Source organism: Pelmatolapia mariae, linkage group LG20 (assembly GCF_036321145.2).
Source record: "Pelmatolapia mariae isolate MD_Pm_ZW linkage group LG20, Pm_UMD_F_2, whole genome shotgun sequence".
NCBI lineage: Eukaryota > Metazoa > Chordata > Actinopteri > Cichliformes > Cichlidae > Pelmatolapia > Pelmatolapia mariae.
In genome coordinates, this window is record NC_086244.1 from 20762726 (window position 1) to 20782219 (window position 19494).

A 19494-nucleotide genomic window follows, 5' to 3' on the forward strand; every position below is an offset into this window, starting at 1 on the left:
GGGCAGGGTGAACCTGAGTAACAAGGGGAGTAGGAGTAAGGGGAGGGAGATGTAGTACACAGTACACCCTCTTGCACTTTCACTGGAAACCCCTCTATTTTTCATGCTCTGGTTCAAAAAAGGATGACGTCTCTAAGGCAGTAGAAAATGGGGGAGGGGTAGAAAAGGCAGGCATGCCGGGGGGAGAGAGAGGAGAGAGTGGAGGGCGATAGCAGGAAGGAGAGGAACAGCCAGAGCATCATTTGCAATGCTTGAGGAAAGCACGGGGTAAAGTGATTGGCTATGGGAGAGTGTAGCGTCACTGCCAGTGAGGGGGGAGCTTCGAGGATGCTCCACTGAGCTGAGAGGGAATACATTTGTTGGGAGTTCAGCCATTATCAGCTGTACCACTGAGAACAGGGGCTTCTCGGCAGAATACTTTTCCACACCCAGTGCTTGTTGACTCTTCTTCTTGCTCCTCTGCAGCCATGAATTATTTGCGTCGGCGTCTCTCAGACAGCACATTCATCTCCAACCTGCCCAATGGCTACATGACAGACCTTCAGAGGCCCGATCCTGCTCAGCCTCCTCCACCTGCCTCCAACACCCCTGCCAAGTCTCCGACATCTGGGCAAACACCTCCAGCCACTTCCCCTGCTCCAGAGAGGAAATCCCAGCCAGTTCAGTCGACAGGAGCGGGTTTCTTCAGTTCCATTACCAACGTTGTTAAGCAGACAGCTGCCTCTGCAGGGCTAGTGGAGCAGACCCAAGTCACGACACCTAAGAAGTTTAAAATTCTCCTGGTCATTGATGAACCACAACAGGAGTGGTAAGAGAAAATGCTGCTCTTATATCATTCGTGTTGTGTCATTCATATGCTCCTGTAGGCATTGTTTCTGTGTTCCAGCCATATAGCTGTTAGGTAATGGTTAAAGAACTGCTGAAACAACATCTCTATCAAGCACCCTGCAGAGATGAATGGGGAGTGCTGCTGTGGTTTGATGTTACACCATGCCAGTGTTCAGAATAATACACTCAGGCAGCCAAAACTTAATCAAAAACAATCCACTGATTCTCAGCAGTAATGCCATTATCCCAAGATGGAGGACTTTAAATGTCCTTTGTTTGCTCTTTTTTGTAATAAATGCAAATGCTTTGTTTAATCGTTTTATATAGTTTTGCATCTGTCTGTACAAAAATCTGATTAATTAATTAAAAATGGTGAAATACTGCACTGGAATGTGATTTTTCACCATTTTTATAAAAGGAATGGTGTTCCACAGGTTGTGCAGCACTGAGAACTGCATGTTATTTCTAATACTGCAGTGCTTCCCCTCAATCAATGGGGTTTCCCCCTGCTCACTGATGGAAGATCACATGGCATGACAAGAAATTAAACCTATGGTGCATAGGGTTCTCTTAGTTGTGAGTCCAACCTTAAAATGTATAACATAGTTATGTTTCTCAACCCTTAACCTCAATAACCTTAAGGCATTAAGCAGTTGTACTGGCAGCCATGTCCTAGGGGATCTTAGTCAGAGGTAGCTTAAAGCAAGCATCTTTGTCAGTCGACTGCTTGAAGGACTTAAAATGTTCTATGTTAAAAAGAAACTTCCTTCCTTCCTAACGCTTCATTAAAACAAAAAGCCTACTCTATCAGGCAATATATTTATTAAAAACAGTGACCTTGTGCATGGATTTATATGGAAATTACTTTGCGTGTTGTCAAACAATAGAATATATTTGATTAACTCTCTCACCACATGACCAACATTTATTTACGCAGCTGGCATGTTTTTCACTGCAGCGTGTCTTTTAGAGTCGTTGCATCCTTTTGTGACAGTATATCCAGTCATTTTCAGTTACCACCTAGACACAGAAAGCATAGAACTGTAACTTAACTCTTTAATGCCTTTGATGCCTTTTTAACTGTATATCATAGAGTATACAGTGGTATACAGTTAAAAAGAATGAATAAAAATCAGCTTGCTTTACTTTTAAACATATACACATAAGATATCTTGCAGTTACATGTATTTTCAGCAATGTGAAATTTGTTTATTCACATTGCTGAAAATACATGTTTATTCATATTCATGTTATTCATATTATTCCCCCAAATCAGCTGGGATAGGCTTCAGCCCCCCAGTGTATCTAAAGTGGATAAGCAGTTAAGACAATTTTTAGCTGGATGGATGAAAACACCAATAGTTGAAGAAATATAGTAATAGGTAGACAGCATAGTAAAATTTGTCAACACATCATGTCTCAGAAGGTTAATATGTTACCGTTGTTCTATATCATGTATCAACCTTAGCTAAATGCCACTGTGTGTGTGTTTATTTGTGCAGGACTGGCCATTAATGGATTAGAAATCCTGATCGTTGTTAATAAGATGAGACCCTCGTCAGCAGGATGGATGCCAGCTTTTATATTCACTTGTTCTATATTTCTTATGAGAGGAAAGAAAGATCAAATATTGCTCTGCATATCTGGCACAGAAACAAGATATAATAAATTAAACTAAAGTTTTGCCCTTCATCAAAGACCCTTCTTATGGATAATGTAGGTTGAGTCGGTTGAGCTGATAGGATGTGCCATTATATTTACTGTCAGTATACAACAGGAGCTGATATGTAGAAACTCCTGTGTAAAAACCTTAGGTAATTATCTGCCCTGACTGTACCTATATTGCAGATAAATCCATTTTGAAGCATGATGTGTTCATAACATGTGCAGTTTACTGTTGTTGCAATGTGCATCTAGTGCATAGCCACGTTGGAGATCAGCTTTCAAAGGGCTTCCTCTTTCTTAAGGCTGCATCTATTTTTTTAGGCCTGCTCAATATCACCACGAGGGAGGTATTACATGTTTGACTAGGTTTTGTTTCTTTGGGACAGGTTTTATGGGACCTTTTGCCTAGTGATTTATGGTCACTATTTCAGTATAAATCAGTTTACATAGTGTAGGCTGGGATTGCTTTGTTTTGTTTAGCCTTTGTGCTCATTCTGTTAGAGCATAAAAACCCTAACCGAGAACAATTCGGTGAAAAAAGCTTCAGAATGGATGTTTTTATATTAATACATGTTTTGTTTTCCTTTGCAATGTTGGCACAGTGTAAGTTTTTGCTTTGTATTGTTTACATGCTCACTGTGTGGCAGGATGTCCAGACTTTTGTCTGCACACTGCTGCAAATTTAAGGAAGATTAATGAGAACTGCTGGCCCAGGACACAATTGAAATCAAGAGAGGTCTCCAGGCTAATTGCATCTGTGAGAAGGCTCAACCATTAAATTCTGTTTACTTTCTAAAACATTTAACACCAACATTTTATATTTTTTTTTTTTCATTTTTCACTTCTGAATGTTTCTGTAACATATCTAACTGCCTGTAACTTATATGTTTTATTATTAGATATCTCATGTCTTTTATGTACCCAGAGCTGGGCAAAGATGAAATCACAGTAAGCATAGAATGACACGAAATCTAGAATATAGAGAAAACAGCAGACATTAGTATAGACATTCTATTCTCTTCATTATACAACAAGCTAAGCAGAATACTTACAGTGTGTCGATAAAATCCGGGTGTTTACCAGGGTCAGAGCACAGACTGATGCTTTTTGTTATTCAGCCAGTGTTTGACTTGTTAGATGAGGCTGTCAGTCATGAAGAGTTGTTTATTTTGTTCCAGGAAGGCTGTGCTATAATTTGCTTTTACAGGACAGGAGGAGCAGATGGTTCACTGTCTTACTTATCAGACTAATGGCTGAGATGCCTTGGTTCCTTGCACACACTATATAATGTAGCTCAGTTTCAGAAACAGCATTTCTTTAATTGAATCGCTCAATGTTAAAATTTACCAAAAAAATAATTAGTCTACTGTTTCATCTGATATCAGAAGAAGATGCTGTGAGCGTAATCTAGTTCAGACATTGCCAATATGTGAGAGTGAATGTTACGCAAGCAAAGTAATAAGACATTAACATTCAGCAAGGATTCTGGCTTACCAAGCCCTCAGTGACTCATCTGAAAAAATGTCTTTCACAGCAATCTTTAATTTGGCAAATGTTTTACAGCATTTAGCCAAAACCAGCATCCCCTTAAACCTTAGATGATCCTAAGGACATTGTGTGCCATTCCATTTTATATTTTTATGCTATTTTGGCTGTGCTGAATGAATATAGCTCATATTCGACAGAGGATATTATTTTTTTTTAATGTTAGAATGTTAGAATTCTTGTCTCAGTTCCTTAAATGAGCTTAAAATTGCTAAGCTATGCAAAAACGGCTACATGTTATCCAAAGGGCAAAAAATGCCCCATTGAAAACAAAATTTTTGATCCTACATAAGTAACCTTTCACAGCTTCAAAGATATCTCATAAGTAAGAATCAAAACAAAATTGGAGTTTATTTTGGTTCTTGTTCAGGTGGTTTATGCAGCTGTGCTGCAGCCATGGTTATAGGTATGAGCGTTAGTGCAGGAACAGTCATTTTGGAGCTACTAAAATGATAAGTGTGTGTCACTATTGATATTGGATAATGGTTTATGTGTGGTGCAATACAAATAATAATCAAACTCTCGTTGAATTAAATGAATTATTTTAGTTTTTTGTGGAGCTATGTAAACATATTGGCCTTTAAAGGGTTAAAATAAAAAGAATTATAATTAAGTTTTCCTATTTATATTTCAGATTGAAGTAGTTTTAAAAGCGTTACCACTGAAAACAAAACATTAATTTCTTATTTGTTTTTTAATCTCATGTTTAATTCAAGTCAAAAGAACCCCTGTTGATTCTTACAAATCAATGATCTATGTAAACATCTACTGTCATGCTTCCTCGTTTCAAACCAAGCAGGTGTGAAGCCAGTAGTCAAATCCAAAGGAAGAAATAAATATAGCTTTATATAAAAATAAAGTCATTGGTTTTTGGACGAAAGCTAAACTTGACACAGAATGTGTATAGATGTAAGCCAGAGAATCTGTTTGCTGCGAGCTGACAGCCACAATCTAATGCATATTAATGCAGTGCATTGAAAGATGACTTCTTTAAATGTCTGGCTTCGGTGGCCTTTTCAGTGTGCTGAGCTGAGACGTTCTTTGCACAGTGAATAACCATGAATCAATCACATAACCACACCTCTTCTATACAGTCATTCCTTATGTTAAAAAATATTATTATTATAAATATTAATTTAAAAAAAGCTTATTTGTACAAAATAAAACTTATCGTGCATGATGTACTTGATTTCAGGGATCATGCTTTGGAAATAATATCTTTTTTCTGTATGTTGGCAGAGAGCATTCATTGCAGTGCAAAGCAGGCTCTTCATTTTCCTAAATATTAGAGCGGTGATTCATATTTTAATGCTTGTTTTCTTCAGCAGCCAAGTAGATCCCAATGCTCTAATTAAATTTTGAATGAATTATTCAGCTTTTCCTCCTTGTTAAATAAGCAGGGAGTGCAGGTTATGTGACAGGAGGGTGATGCAAATGAAAAGGAAGACCAAGTAGGAAGTGAAAAACATGTTTGCAAAATATACTTACATCACCATAATGTCATATTGTCTACAAATTTTCTTTGAATATAGCTATAATAATTTATGTAGCACACTTGCACTGTAGTAGCTGGTGGTTAGATTTAGTATGAACTTGAACCTGTGGAAATTCAAACCAAAATTAGAGCTTAACAATGGCAACTTGAGGGAAGGATCTTTTTTTGTGCTCTCCCTAGTATTGATTTGCCCCAGTAGTATCTGTGGCCACAGCTTATCTTGTCTGGGCCATCCCCTGTATATCAGTAAGAGACACAGAAATAATAGGCGCAAAATCGCTGTGAGGCTTTGGCAGTTTTCATCCATGTGTAGTTTTTGGTCACTGATCCACCTTAATCGTAAAACCCCGTGATAAGACTTCCTCTTCAACAGTGATCCAGGTGACGAAAAATGTGGGGTGTCACATTTATTTTTAAGAGCTGAATTACAAGTCTGAAAGGTGCAACCATTTTGGGAATCTTTGAATTCAGTGAATGTTGCCTCATTGCATCATCCGTGTTATCCCCGTAGGCACCACTGTTACTGGACGAAGCAGTCAGAAATGCTCAGTTACCCCTCTGTGTAGACTGTGTAAGGCTTGGCTTTATAAATACAGTTTTTTAAGTGTTGTAATGTTTTATGAATGTCCCTGCCAGATTGAGGGGGAAAGGTGTTGGAAATCTGCAGTTAGAAGACCACAAATTGACGTGTCTGGATTGCAATACTTCATGCACTTCACACATTTGCACATATTCAGCAGTGATTTATGATCCATATTTTGTGTTATATTTGTTGCAAAGTAAAAACTAATATGATCATTATACTCAGAGGTGCAGTCAGTTGGATCTATTTTGGAAATATCTGTAATCCTGTTGTTGAATTTGTGATTACATTAAAAGTTAATGCTTTCTTTTTACCCAGGGCCAAATTATTCCGCGGAAAGAAAATACTTGGGGATTATGACATCAAAGTGGAACAGGTACAAGTCATCAGCCAAATTAAATCCATTGCAAGTTTGCATTGAGTGCAGAGTATGCGATTTCATAAGTTTAAATGCACTGTTCTCTTTTCTAATGATCAACTCCCTAGGCTGAATTCAACGAGATCAATGTCATAGCTCATGCAAATGGAACCTGCGATGTTAACATGCAGGTTCTGAGAAACGGTACCAAGGTTGTCAGGTAAGACACATGCAAACACACACAGAGAAGATTCAATGTAAAGTGCTGTTTATGTAGCACTTTTCTAGTTTTACTCAAAGTACTTTAGACTGCAAGTCACATCTAACCATATAGTCATGCAGCCCTTTACTTTGCACACTTCTTATCTACTTCACATCCCATAGTTCATCTTCACCAATTAATCTAGCATGCATTGGACTGTGGGAAGCTAGAGTAACTGAAGAACCCACACAGACACAGTGTGAACAGGCAAACCCTACAAGCAACAGTGCTCACCACTCTGCTCTGCCTATTTTGCAAGCAAAAATGACAAAGTCACTTTCACTTTCTTTTTTAAAATCAATATATATACACTAACAGTCCCTACCTGATTTATCTACATTGTTATCAACACTTTAAACAGCCTGTTATTTTTATGGTGAGTTCTCGCCACATATATGCTGTAATTCTATTTTTTAGGTCATTCAAGCCAGACTTTGTCCTCATTCGTCAACATGCCTTCAGTATGACCCAGAATGAAGATTTTCGCAACCTGATCATTGGCCTGCAGTATGGTGGTGTGCCAAGCATCAATTCCCTCGAGTCCATCTACAACCTGTGTGACAAGCCGTGGGCGGTATGCAATCGGCAGTCAGGCAGTGGTTTACTTAGAACAATAGTAGCAGGCAGATGGATGAAAACACTGATCTTTTCTGAATGCCCTGGTTCTGGATTGCATTTCATATTGTTTAAAAAAAATTCTGTGAAACAATTTCCAACTTTTGTATGTTTGTCGGTTATTTCTATATATGTCTGTTTACCTTTATGCATGTGCAGTTTGCCCAGCTTATCAACACCTGCAGAAAGTTAGGTCCTGAGAAGTTCCCTCTGATCGAACAGACTTTTTACCCAAACTACAAGGAGATGGTGAGAACCATGTCATCACCCCCATTTTTACTGCACAAATTGAAAATGTTTTTATTTGTTATTGACATTAAAAACTTTGTTAATGTGTGAAGGGATAACGTAAGAAGTAACTCAAATTATAACTTGTTACTTTAGGTAAGCATGCCATCATTTCCTGTTGTTGTGAAGATTGGACACGCCCACTCTGGTATTGGAAAGGTATACAGGTTGTTCCTGTTGCAATAATATTAAAGTATGCAGACTGTGGATATACTCTTCATTAAAACAACTATCTTTTTTCAATATTTTACTATTTTCTGTCTAATCATTTTGTGCACAGGTGAAGGTGGACAACCACAGTAAGTTCCAGGACATAGCTAGTGTTGTGGCTCTTACCCAGACCTACACCACCACAGAGCCTCTCATTGACTCCAAGTACGATATCAGAATCCAGAAGATTGGCACCGACTACAAAGCTTACATGTATGTAGAACACTTTTGTTGCTTGGCATTACAAATAAAACAGAAGATGGGCTGACATTGCTTTAATTTGTGCAATTTACCCATATCAGGAGAACTTCCATATCTGGTAACTGGAAGACCAACACGGGCTCAGCTATGCTTGAACAAGTGGCCATGACTGATAGGTGAGAATGCTACAGTCAGTGTTTGATGTTTATGTAAGCATTGTGGTTATAAAGGGATAGATGGTCAGCAACAATGCTCATGTAGGCTGTGGTGTTTAAATGGTATTCACTTGGTACTAAAGGCCCTTAATTAAATAAATAAAGGTATGAAGAAAAGGATCTCTGAATGTACAACACATCAAACCTTGAAGCATCAGGTGTCACTCATGTCAGCTAAGAACAGGAAACTGAAGCTACACCATATTTGGCATCAACAAAGCATTTTTGCCTAGAGTTGCTCAACTTAAATTTCAACCGGTCATCTTGGCAATGTCTGTATGCCTAAATGTATTTAGTTGGTTTCAAGTTACATATTTTTTTTTGTTAGGTACAAGATGTGGGTTGACACCTGCTCAGAGATTTTTGGGGGTCTGGATATTTGTGCAGTTAAAGCTATCCATGGGAAAGATGGCAGAGACTACATCACTGAGGTAGGAATCTAGGACTGTCATGTTTAAAAGTCAACTTGTGCATTTGAAACATACTCAATATACTGTTTGACATGAATGTCACATTTTATATTAGGCCAAGCTTTTCACAAGACACTGCCCTCTGCTGTCTCTCTACTGTAACTATCTTCCACTTGTCATAGGTGGTTGGTTCTTCCATGCCGCTGGTAGGTGAACACCAGGCTGAGGATCGACAGCTCATTGCAGACATGGTGCTAGCAAAAATGAACGAGTTAGTGGAGAAAGAAGCTAATGCTCCCAAGAGGCCCACCACCATACAACCATCCCAGGTACAGCAACACACAGGCACAGCAGTTAGAAGCAGTAGCGTTGTGCTAGTTTTGTTTTTGTTTATGTTTTTGAATATTGTCAGTGGTGTGTACTATAAGATTAAAAAAATATTTAGTTGTTATAATTTTTCACCAATTAACTGTTGAATGAGTAAATTCCTAAAAAAAAAATATCTGTTTTTAGGGGACCGGCCAGAAGGGAGAGATTACTGGTGAACCCACCAAGAACGGTGCTGGGCGCCCGCCTCAAGGTTGTCTGCAGTACATTCTTGACTGTAATGGCGTTGCAGTGGGTCCGAAACCAGTCCAGGCCAACTGAGTAACCCAGTAGAATGGGGATATCTGAGAGTCTAGATAACAGCGATGTACCTGCTGAACACATGCACAGACGTGTATATGTGTGTGTGCGTGTGTGGATGCTCATAGCTAGAGTCAAATTTTGGTGGCGTGAGCTCAGTACAGATGAGTGCTGGCCTGGACTGTGTTTTAAACTCTATGCAGTGTCAAAACGTACTGTCTACTTGTTGACCTGTTGATTTAAGTGTGCTTTTATAGGACACCTGTGTTTCAGTAGCTGTGGTTTTTCTTTGGGGCTGTTGTTGATGATGTAAAAAGCAGATTGTGCCTACACTGAGTTCAGTGCTGCTCTGTGCTACTCGTTTAACCCAGCTATGGATCTTTCATTTGCCCTTCCCACCCCTTTTCTTTTTGTTTTGGTGTGTACCTTTAAATATTGTTCAAACTGTGGAAGATTGTACAGTTTGAAACTTGTGTATATCTCAGTATGTAAACAGTGGGTGTGTATGGTTGTAGTAGTGATTATTTTCGTACTAATACTAATAAATAGAGGTTTTTTTTAATTTGTTTTGCATGATTGATAGAAAGGCAGGTGCAAGTCAGTTATAAATGTCTGATCAAGTGGGATGTTCACGTAACATCGCTGTTACACCGCTGTATTTATCTAAGCTGTGTTCCCTGTGATTCATGCATTGTGAATGTGTCATAAGAAATGCATATTATAAGTTGTACAGGATAAAGTGTAGACATACAGTAGAGACATACAGTATATTGCCTTTCCAAAATCTTTTTTTTTTCTCTTTTTCATTACTAGTTTCACTAGAAAAGAGATTATATAGAGTTTTAATAGATATTTAATTGATAATAGAATTAGTCTAAGATGTATTGATGATTTTATTATGCAGAAGGTGTGCAGGTGTCTACAGACAACTTCTATATATTTTGAACCAAAGAACATATCGGTTACTTTTAATCAGTCTTTGCTCTCCAGTAACCCACAACGTAAGTACCAGTGATGAGACCGTTAATTCTGCGGCTGTCACACGGAGTGTGCAATTTAATCAGAGCAGAGCGCTCCAAGATAACAGTTATGTTTTCAAATTGCTTGTTGTAAGTCACACAGCAGTGAACTGACGCTGCATTCAAGCTGTTGTGTGGAGGCAGACATTATTTCTGATAATAAAAAGCTGTGTAATGTATGATTTGCCCCCTCCATTCCTTACTCTCACTCTGGAGATCAGCTATCATTGGAGGTGTTGCCATGACAACAGTGCAAGTGCTCTGAGATTTAGTCTGGATTCCGGTAGTAGTACTGTGTCCCCGTTACTGCCATTCAAAGATTCCTGTGAGATGTTGGAAATTGCAATAATTTATTTATTCATTTTGACTCTTTTAGAACAATAATGTATTTTTTTTTTTAATCCAACCAATCATCAAATTGATACGACAAAGCTATAGCCATCCATGCATTAAATTGTGTTTAGACAAGCGGGTTGTTGGGGGTTGTTGGGGGGTCGTTCGTTGTCCAGTGGCTTTTGTGTGAAAGCCATTTCGTATATCCAATACAATAAATGGTGTAACAGCTAAAAAGCAACCAAATCAACTGTAAAAAATAAATCTGCACCATTTTCCAACAATTTGTTTGTTACAACAGTATAAAACATGTTCAGCAAGTTCTGTGTGCAGTCTTTTTCTAAGTTGTATAAAGTGCCATTGTAACTGTGAGCGTGTCCTTGTAAAAGCCATGCCTGCGGCTTATTGGATGTGTTGTTCTGTTTAATAGGAAGTATGCCATGACAATGATTTTCAAAGGAAGAACATGCAGAGGTACCCCATCAGTAATAGCTGCATGGTGACGCCTTGGTCGGTGATTGTGATTATTTGGTCACTGTGTTGAGGTGGAACTTGTGTCTTCAGACCTAGTGAACTGTATGCGTTAAAGACCGTGGTACTTCTGAGGCCAGTGTTGAGCTGTTCGTATCAAGATCAGAGGACAATATATTGTAGAGGGGAAAAAAATCCTCTCTGGAAATTCAACCTCTGTCACTGGCAATAAAGCTTCCTTTGCAATACATGCTTGGTCTGTGTCCTCGTATGTGTTACGATGATATTTTAATAATTTTATTCATTATGGCAACACTGGGTAATATGACAGACTCATCTAAATTACAGTCTAGTGGGCAAAAGTTCAGCTGCTAAGCGCACATACTGCGATGCTTCCAATGCATGAAATTATATCTGTATTGTGAAAGAGATGGTGATAACACATCTCCTCTGCTTTGTGCCTTCATATTTTGCTGTTTGTCTTATATGTTGAGAATGTGGGATATTTTATTTGTATCAGACAAGTTAATGAATAAAACAGTAATCATGGAGAACTGGCTACTCTACATATGAACGCATATGAAGCTTTCATTTATCATTTTGTCTCCATAGCTGTGATACACTTTACAATCATAATTATTATTTTCACAAACACCTGCTCTAAAGCTCATCCTCAAATGTAAAGTGTTAAAAAAAAATTAAAAAAAAAAGCATAGCAGATTTTTCAGACAGTGCACCAAGAAAATCTAAGCTAGAGACTTAAGATTCAAAAACTTTAATATTTTCAGTGCACTAAAGTTCCAGGATTGAAGCCAACAGTTCAGTTTCTCCATAAAAACACTTCTGCCTATCTACACAGAGCTATAAATCACCAAAACCACTAAAAAAAGAGCATGACAGTGAGGAAAAAACACACTCCAAAGAAGAAATAGGAATACATAGATTCTGCCATCAATGCTCACATCAGGGCTCTGGTTTTCAGTTATTCAGAGAGCAAATATACTCTTGCATGAATTCACACACAACCACACACATGCTGATTGACTCTGCACCTAAAAGGTTATGATTTTCCTGTTTTTCAGTAAATCCCAATCTCTGAGGAGTGCCTCTGGAATGAAAGAAATGCGCTTTTTCTGCATTTTCAGTGAAGACACAGCCCATCTGCAACTAGAGGAAGTTTATTTTCTGGAAAAAAAAGAAGTAATTTTCAACCTGTATCATTCAACATGTTGCAAGATAAACAGAAAAGTGCCTGGTGTTCTGAGGCCTACCATAACAAGATATACAAAAAACAATATAAATAAAGAATTGAAAACATGGAAATGTACATTTTCAGTTGTTGCATCGTCACAAAATTGCTGAAATCTCAAAAGGTTTTTTTTCCCCACAGTGAATGTATTCCAAGTGTAACTATGAGGACATTTTACTTTCGATTTTCTGATTGTAAAGCTAGTGTTATATTTTACCTATATACACTAGCATCACCTGTTACCTGTTATCATCAATATTACAGTTATAGACATATATGTACTTTTTGCACCTTGCACTGTTGTGTCTTCTGGTGATATAAAATGACTATTACAATAATTACAAAATACTCTGCATAAAAAGTGGTTGCAGGAGAATTTTTAATTGTAACTCTGTTCATACCTTTGAGGTGTATGTGAGAAAATTTGGACAAAAATGAATCGCTTGTATTTATAGCTCAGTTATTTGTTTCTAGTATTAGTATTCCACTATTTGTATCTTATTAAGCTTTCTTATGCATTAAGTAATGAGTAGTAGTAAGGACTAGATTGTATTCTTATTCTAGTCCTGTTTTCTTATTGAAAGATTGAAATAACAGAGCATTTGCTGTCTGATTGAAAAGATTAACCCTGGAGTCTTCAGAATACATGTTGCATGTTGCAGACCATGGTTGTTAGACCATGCCTGGCTAATCACTTTTGATGTCACAAAAACACATTTGGTGTCAACCTCAGATTCAGATCAGGTGAGCAGAAAGAAAAATTCTCCAGTAGGACAACAACACTTTTTGGAATATGCATTCTATAAATTTTTAAACATTTAACTATACTTAAATAGGTTTATATCAAGTCTTCATGAACATAATATTTCATTCTTTTCACTTAATTTGTGCTGTGGTGTGGTCATTCTCTTCCTGATATGAGTGGCTGCACAGAACAGCAGTCAGCACTAATACATTTTTCTGCCGACAGATGATCCATGAATAATTGACATGGCTGCAGAAGCCATCCTGCATTATAATAGATGCATAGCTTTGCTATGAATTCTACTGGAGTTAGATGACTATCAAGTCTGTTGCTTACTTTAGAAGATATCAATATTCACACAGCAGATTAATTTTATCTGTTTGAACAAATATTAGCTGTCTCCCACAGATAAAATATGTTCCACAGGCAGCATTTGTCAGACTTACAGATGGTCCTTTCTCCTCACTACCAGCAGACCGACCTGGCCGGTTGAAGCTTCTGAAGAACTCAAGAGGAATGAATGTGGGTTCTTGAAGCTTCAGCTGGGGAGCTTCTGTCCAGACTCCTGCCAGCTGTCTGCCAAGCTGCTGCACAACATGAACACTTTGTGGCCTGTAGGGGCACGCTGCACTGACCATCTGGTGAAGATCACAGTGGATCACCACTAATGAAGGAAAATGTGACCTGCAATAAACAGCAGCATCTCTGAATGTCATTAATTGCACCCAATTCTAACATGTTATATAGATGTTTTGTTTTGTTTTTTCACAAAAATGTGAATAAAGGGGATAAATTAAATTAAATCAAACCTGTCAATCAAGCTGACTGTTTTTGGATTAATTAATTAAAAACTACTAACACATTACCACCACAAATGCCGAACGTGACATCCTACTTGTGTCCTACTTAAAATTTTAAACCTAATAAAAATATATTAAATGTGTAATGAAACCAAATATATTATTATCAAATAAAAATCAAAATTTATTCAGTTTACAATGATATAAGACCATGAAAAGTTATATTTCATCTTATGTGAAGAGCTGGATCTAGAATGCCCTTGTTTTAAACATGACTGGTTATGTTTCTGTAAATCAACTGAAGAATAAAGGAACAGAAATATTGAGCTTTATTGTTGCCATCTGCTGGTGGAGTTGAGGTACAAAAAGACTATATATAGTATCTTAGTTTGTAAGATTGCATAACCAGCCACTTGAGCTGCATAGTGTACCTTCAATTTTTCACAGAATACATTCACTGGCATCACAAGAATACAGCGATCAACTATGCAGCTAAAAAAGGAAATTAATTGCTTTCTATTTATTATTACTTATTATTTATAGAAGGTAAAACCCTTGAAAGAGAAAGGCAAGTAGCTGTCTGGCAGACAACGTCAGATAAATCAAAGATTGGTACGACATGTTTTCAGGTCGTTTGTGAAACTGCATTAGTCTAATGGCGGAGAAGAATACATCTTGTTGTGCCCTGCCTGTCTTTGTGGGGAGGCTGTAAGGTGTAGACTGGAGTTTAGCTACCCCTTTTACTTAAAGCATATTTCAGATGGCAACATTTTTTATTGAACCAGATCTCCCAAAACAAAGATCAAAGAAAATAATAATTTCAGAATAATTATAAGATGGTGTAAAATTTAAAAATAAAATGTTTCATAAACAATGATATTAGTTACCATCTGACTTTTAAACATTTTTTAAAAATGTAGATACTGAACTACACAGTCTTACTTGCTTGTCACAGTTATTCCACATGTTTACCCCTCGAATAGATATACACCCCTTTTCATATTTGTCCTTACTATTGCTTTTCTTTAAATTAATGTTTCCTAAGTTCGCATAAGTTCACATCTTATCTCCTCTTCTCCACAATCTCATTAGCTAAATTATAGCCAACAATTACAAAAAAAGGACAGGTTAACTATTAAGATCTTTAGTTTTATCTATATTATTTTTACAGTTTAATTAGGATAGTTTGTTTTTTCACTACTTTTTTAGTTAGGGTGTCAAGAACTGTCCATGTTTCTTAAGTTACTGCTAAAATATCTTGTAATTATTCCCTTTCACTGAGTCACTAAATATTTATTTATTTTAATGTATTTTACTTAGTTCTATTTTTAAAAACATCCTATTATAGTGCATCGTCCTTTATACATGCACTCTCTATTCCCTTTGTGATCCATGGCTTATCCACATATGATTGATTCCTCATGAATTTATTTAATGGACAGTTTTTATCACAAAGCATTATTTATAGGCTTTGTTTTGTTTTGTTTTTTCTTACATTAGCTCTGTCTAAAGGGCAGTGATGGCTTCCGGTGTTCTGCTTTGGATGATTTAATAGGTTTCATATTTTTTCTTAAAAGGTTTTGGAAAAACATTTGTAGACCAGCTATTATGTTGCTCTCTTTATACTTACAGTGGCAGTTCATTACACTACATTACGTTACAAGTTCAAATGCTTGTATTCTAACTGTATTTTACCTCAAAGTATTTCTAGTTTCTGTCTGTTTAAACCTATATTTCCCTGTTACCAATACTGATTCTGAAGTACAATTTCACTAACTCATGCACACAAGGCATTTTATAGAAGGTATAATCTGTGGTAGATGTTTGACTTGAAACAACAGATTTAATCTCTACATTTCAACTTTTTTCTTAAAATAGGATTTTGAATTTTAGCACAAAATTCCAATTTTATTCACAAATAAACAATAATTTTTTTCTTAATACTCTTTTGTGCACTGGCAATGAATAACATTCTTTTCAACCTTTTTAGCATGTGAGCCCTCACCAAAAAGATTATCCGGTTAATTCAGATGTCTATGAGTGAGGACATTTCTACCAAAATAAATAAATAAATAAATAAATTTAACCTAAAAAAGAATTTGTGACCAAGAAAAAAAGAGAAGAAGATACATTTCAGTCCTTGGACCCACATACCTAAACTGTCTAAAGTAGTAGTTTTAAAGGAAACTACTGCAGACTCATCTCACCCTGCTACATCAGAAAAATATTAATGCAGCGGTGTATCGTGATATCGCAATTTATATTTGTCCAGTAGGGGTGTTTTGTGATAAAGTACATACCTTCTGATGACATTACATCTTCCTCTACTGACAACTATCAACACCTAGGAAAAACCAGTAGATGGTGCTATTGTAAGCCAAGAAAGTAGGGCAGTTAGGATCTGTTGACTTCATTTTAACCAGCTTGTGTGGCTTGTCAGGTTGCAGAAATAGAACAGATAAACACATATAGCAGTTGTAAAAATAGATGACTAGTGGTTGACCTAAGAGTTTGCTCTTGTTGTGTTGCTCTACCTTTGATCACGTCATTCTGTATTTCCCCCCTGTGCTGGGCTTTTCTGAACACATCATTTAAAGGAAAACAAAGAACCTAGACCTGGTTCTTAGAGTACGCTTGGGGAGTGTGATTGTGTGTACAGTGTCTCTTTATGTCTGTCTCCACGTTGGTTGAGTGTGGAGTAATTGCAATTGAGAGCATGAGGGTGGGAGTGGATGTTTGTATCTGTGTGTGCCTGTATGTCTGTGTCTATATGTCAGGTTGGGTATCAGACGCCACCTCTCTGGGGACATCTCAGGTCCTCCAAGGTCCTCCTATCTCCCCCCACCACTTCCCCTGCCGGTGGCGGACGCCCCCAGACATCGGTGCGTTGGTGGTTCTTTGTGTCTGGGGGTGGGCGTCCAGATACACACCGGCTCACTCCTTGGCGGCTGCTTATCGGGGCCTGGAGCCTGGGGCTCGCTCGGGCCACTTCGGGGGTGGGGTGCCCTCGGCCTCTCGGCCCGGGGCTCGGTCACTCTGGCGCGGCCGGCTGCCGGCGGAGCTCATGGGCACGCCACTGCAACCCCCCCCCCCCCCCCCGGCCTCTGCTCCGCGGCTGCTGAGTGACCCCTCATCTGGGACTCTCCTCAGCTCTTTCTGGGACAGTGGCGCGGCTGCCCCTCTTTTGGTCTTCCTTGGTCTCTTGTGTTCTGGGGGCCTCTGGATGTCTGGAGTTTTGATCTCCTCCACACCTGCTTCATGCCCTGGAGGACGGGGCAGTGGCCCCCCACACCCTCTAGCAGATCATTACATGAAGGAACCTTTTTAAAAAAATCAAGCGCGTCCATGTCCACAGGTGTACACACGGGTGATCACACACACAAACTACACCCTTTTTGGCTCCTACCTCAAAGCACACTGTGCGCTGTCAATCTTACGTGCTGAACAACAATGTTTAACATTTAATATTTACTGCCATATTCCCATATATCATTGTGATGTTGTTTATTCTATTACTCTTGTTTTCTTCTGCTTGTTTTCTTTTTTCTTTCTCAACAGGTGATCCAGGTGGTCAATATGTATTTTTTTTTTTTTTGTCTGCTTATTCTGTTGGTTTTTGTTTTTTTGCCCTTTTTCCCCGTCCTTCTTCCCAGCTGTTTTTCTTTCCCTCTTTCTTTCTCCCCTTTCTTTCCCCCAGTAAAGTCTGTCCCGCATACAACAAGTAAAAATAAAATAAACAATTAAAGGTGAATCAAATAGACCATTACAGCAAGGCTGGGATGGTCCATTTGGTAAAGTAAATCCGTTGGGTATCTTTCTTCGCCTTTAGACAATAATTCTAATGGCAAAAGATCCAAACGGGACAGGCAAAAAAAAAGAAAAAAAAAAGAGAAAAAAAAAAAAGAAGAAGAACTCAAAGAGCTTCCCTCTTGTTTCCTGCTGTCTTCAGTGCAAAGGGCCACATACAAACAAAACTTTCCACATTTAGAGCATGGTCATTTTCCCCCTATATTTACTATAAATTTGCTCTTGGGACTAAACCAATTAAGTGGTCCTGCCCAGCAGGAACTGCACATTGGATGTTTACACTAAAACAAAATATAACTGTCCTCTCTCTTTCCACCACATGTCCCTCCCTTGCTGAATGATTGTTGTTCCACTGAGTCTGCCAGTGGCTATACAGTGCACAGTGTCATCAGCCAATGGTGGAATCCCTTGGTGGCGTGTCTGGACTGTATCCCCTGTGAGGTTGCAGCACGTTGCCACTGCTACAGTAAACATTACAGCATGCCACAAACTCTTGCACATGTGTGGGATTTTGCTGTGCTAGTGAACAAGAATTAAGGCAATAATAATAATAATGTCTACATCACCTGCTTTCATTGCTGGACTTTAAAGTATTTTTAATCAATATGCAGTTTTGGTCGAGTCTTTTTTTTTTTTGTAACTTTGTCTCTGTACACTCCCATAGTGAATTTTAAATCAAACTATTGGGATGTGATTGAAGCGCAGACTTTCAGCTTGAATTCAAAAGATTTAACAAAAGTCAAATTTACAGCTGAAGGATGGCTTCAATTTTTCAATTTCCTCCCCATCCCCCATTTTCAGAGGCTTAAAAGTAACTGGACAAACTAATATAATTTCAAATATACATACAATTTTTAAAACCTTCATGAAAATTCACTCAATGACTGCCTGAAGTCTAGAAACCATAAGCATCACTCCAGCTGGTTTCTGTTGCTGCTTGTTTGTGTCTCTGCCTTTTGTTTTGTCTTCAGTAACTGAAAACCATGCTCTGGCCCTTGAAGAACATAACATTTCTCAGGCTTGAAACACTCTCGAGTTTCTTTTACAGTTTGCTTTGGTCTTTATCCATTTTCAGTGCAAAGTTCCCCCCAATTAGCTTTGCATTGCAGCATTTGGCTGAATCTGAGCAGGGTGTATAACCCTGTACACATCATCAATAAACACTGATGAACCAGTTTCATTGGCAGCCTTATATGCCCATCCTTGAAGACTGCTTCCACCATGTTTGACAGATAATGTGGTAGATTTTTTCTCGTCCACACTTTTTTTCCTAAAATTCTGGTACAAATTAATCTGGTAGTTTCATCTAGCCAAAGATTCTTTTTCCAGAGCTGTGGAGGCTCTTAGAGGTTTTCTGCAAAGTTTAAACTCTCTTTCCAGTTCTTCAGAGCAACTAGTTTAAACTGTTTTCAACAGTTTCTATTTACATTCATGGAGCCATCTCTTAATTGACTTTGACAATGACACATCTGCCTCAAGAGTATTTTTCACTTGGTTAGATATTGTGGTCTTTCTTTATAAAATATAAAATTCTGCAATCACTTTGTTGTCTGTGGTTTTTCAGGCCTTTTGAAGTTGCTGAACTGGCCTGTGCATTTCTTCTTGTCAAGATTGTACCAGATTCCTACAAAAGTTTTGTGATTTATTTTGGTTTTTCAGTTTAATGATGGCCTCTTTCACTGGCATATTTTGTGCTCTAATGAACAGTATATAAATACAAGTTGAAATAATCTTCTATCAGCTTAACTTGTCAAGGAATATTGAAGTA

At 38.0% G+C, this 19494-nt stretch overlaps 1 protein-coding gene across 4 annotated transcripts; it reads left to right on the forward strand.

Moving 5' to 3' along the window:
• The first annotated feature begins 239 nt into the window (after nt 1-239).
• On the forward strand, nt 240-13906 carry syn2a (synapsin IIa). Of its 4 annotated transcripts, none has more exons than XM_063463643.1 (12): nt 240-808; nt 6435-6492; nt 6603-6694; nt 7154-7310; nt 7511-7600; nt 7736-7798; nt 7920-8062; nt 8152-8226; nt 8594-8696; nt 8858-9004; nt 9189-9255; nt 13592-13906. In XM_063463643.1, the coding sequence occupies exons 1-12, from the start codon at nt 468-470 to the stop codon at nt 13651-13653; spliced, it is 1398 nt and encodes a 465-aa protein (XP_063319713.1). In that variant the 5' UTR covers nt 240-467; the 3' UTR covers nt 13654-13906. The 4 variants fall into 4 exon arrangements, with proteins under 4 accessions (XP_063319713.1, XP_063319714.1, XP_063319715.1 ...); XM_063463644.1 differs by having other exon boundaries at nt 13595-13906; XM_063463645.1 differs by lacking the exon at nt 13592-13906 and adding an exon at nt 12208-12425 and having other exon boundaries at nt 241-808.
• Nucleotides 13907-19494: the final 5588 nt, after the last annotated feature.

Bases quoted from the DNA above. Each gene is read 5' to 3' on its own strand.
- syn2a (XM_063463642.1), top strand. From the start codon at position 468: ATGAATTATTTGCGTCGGCGTCTCTCAGACAGCACATTCATCTCCAAC. The intron at 7,311-7,510 runs GTATGCAATCGG...ATGCATGTGCAG, and splicing joins TGTGTGACAAGCCGTGGGCG to TTTGCCCAGCTTATCAACAC. The intron at 7,799-7,919 runs GTATACAGGTTG...TTTTGTGCACAG, and splicing joins CCCACTCTGGTATTGGAAAG to GTGAAGGTGGACAACCACAG.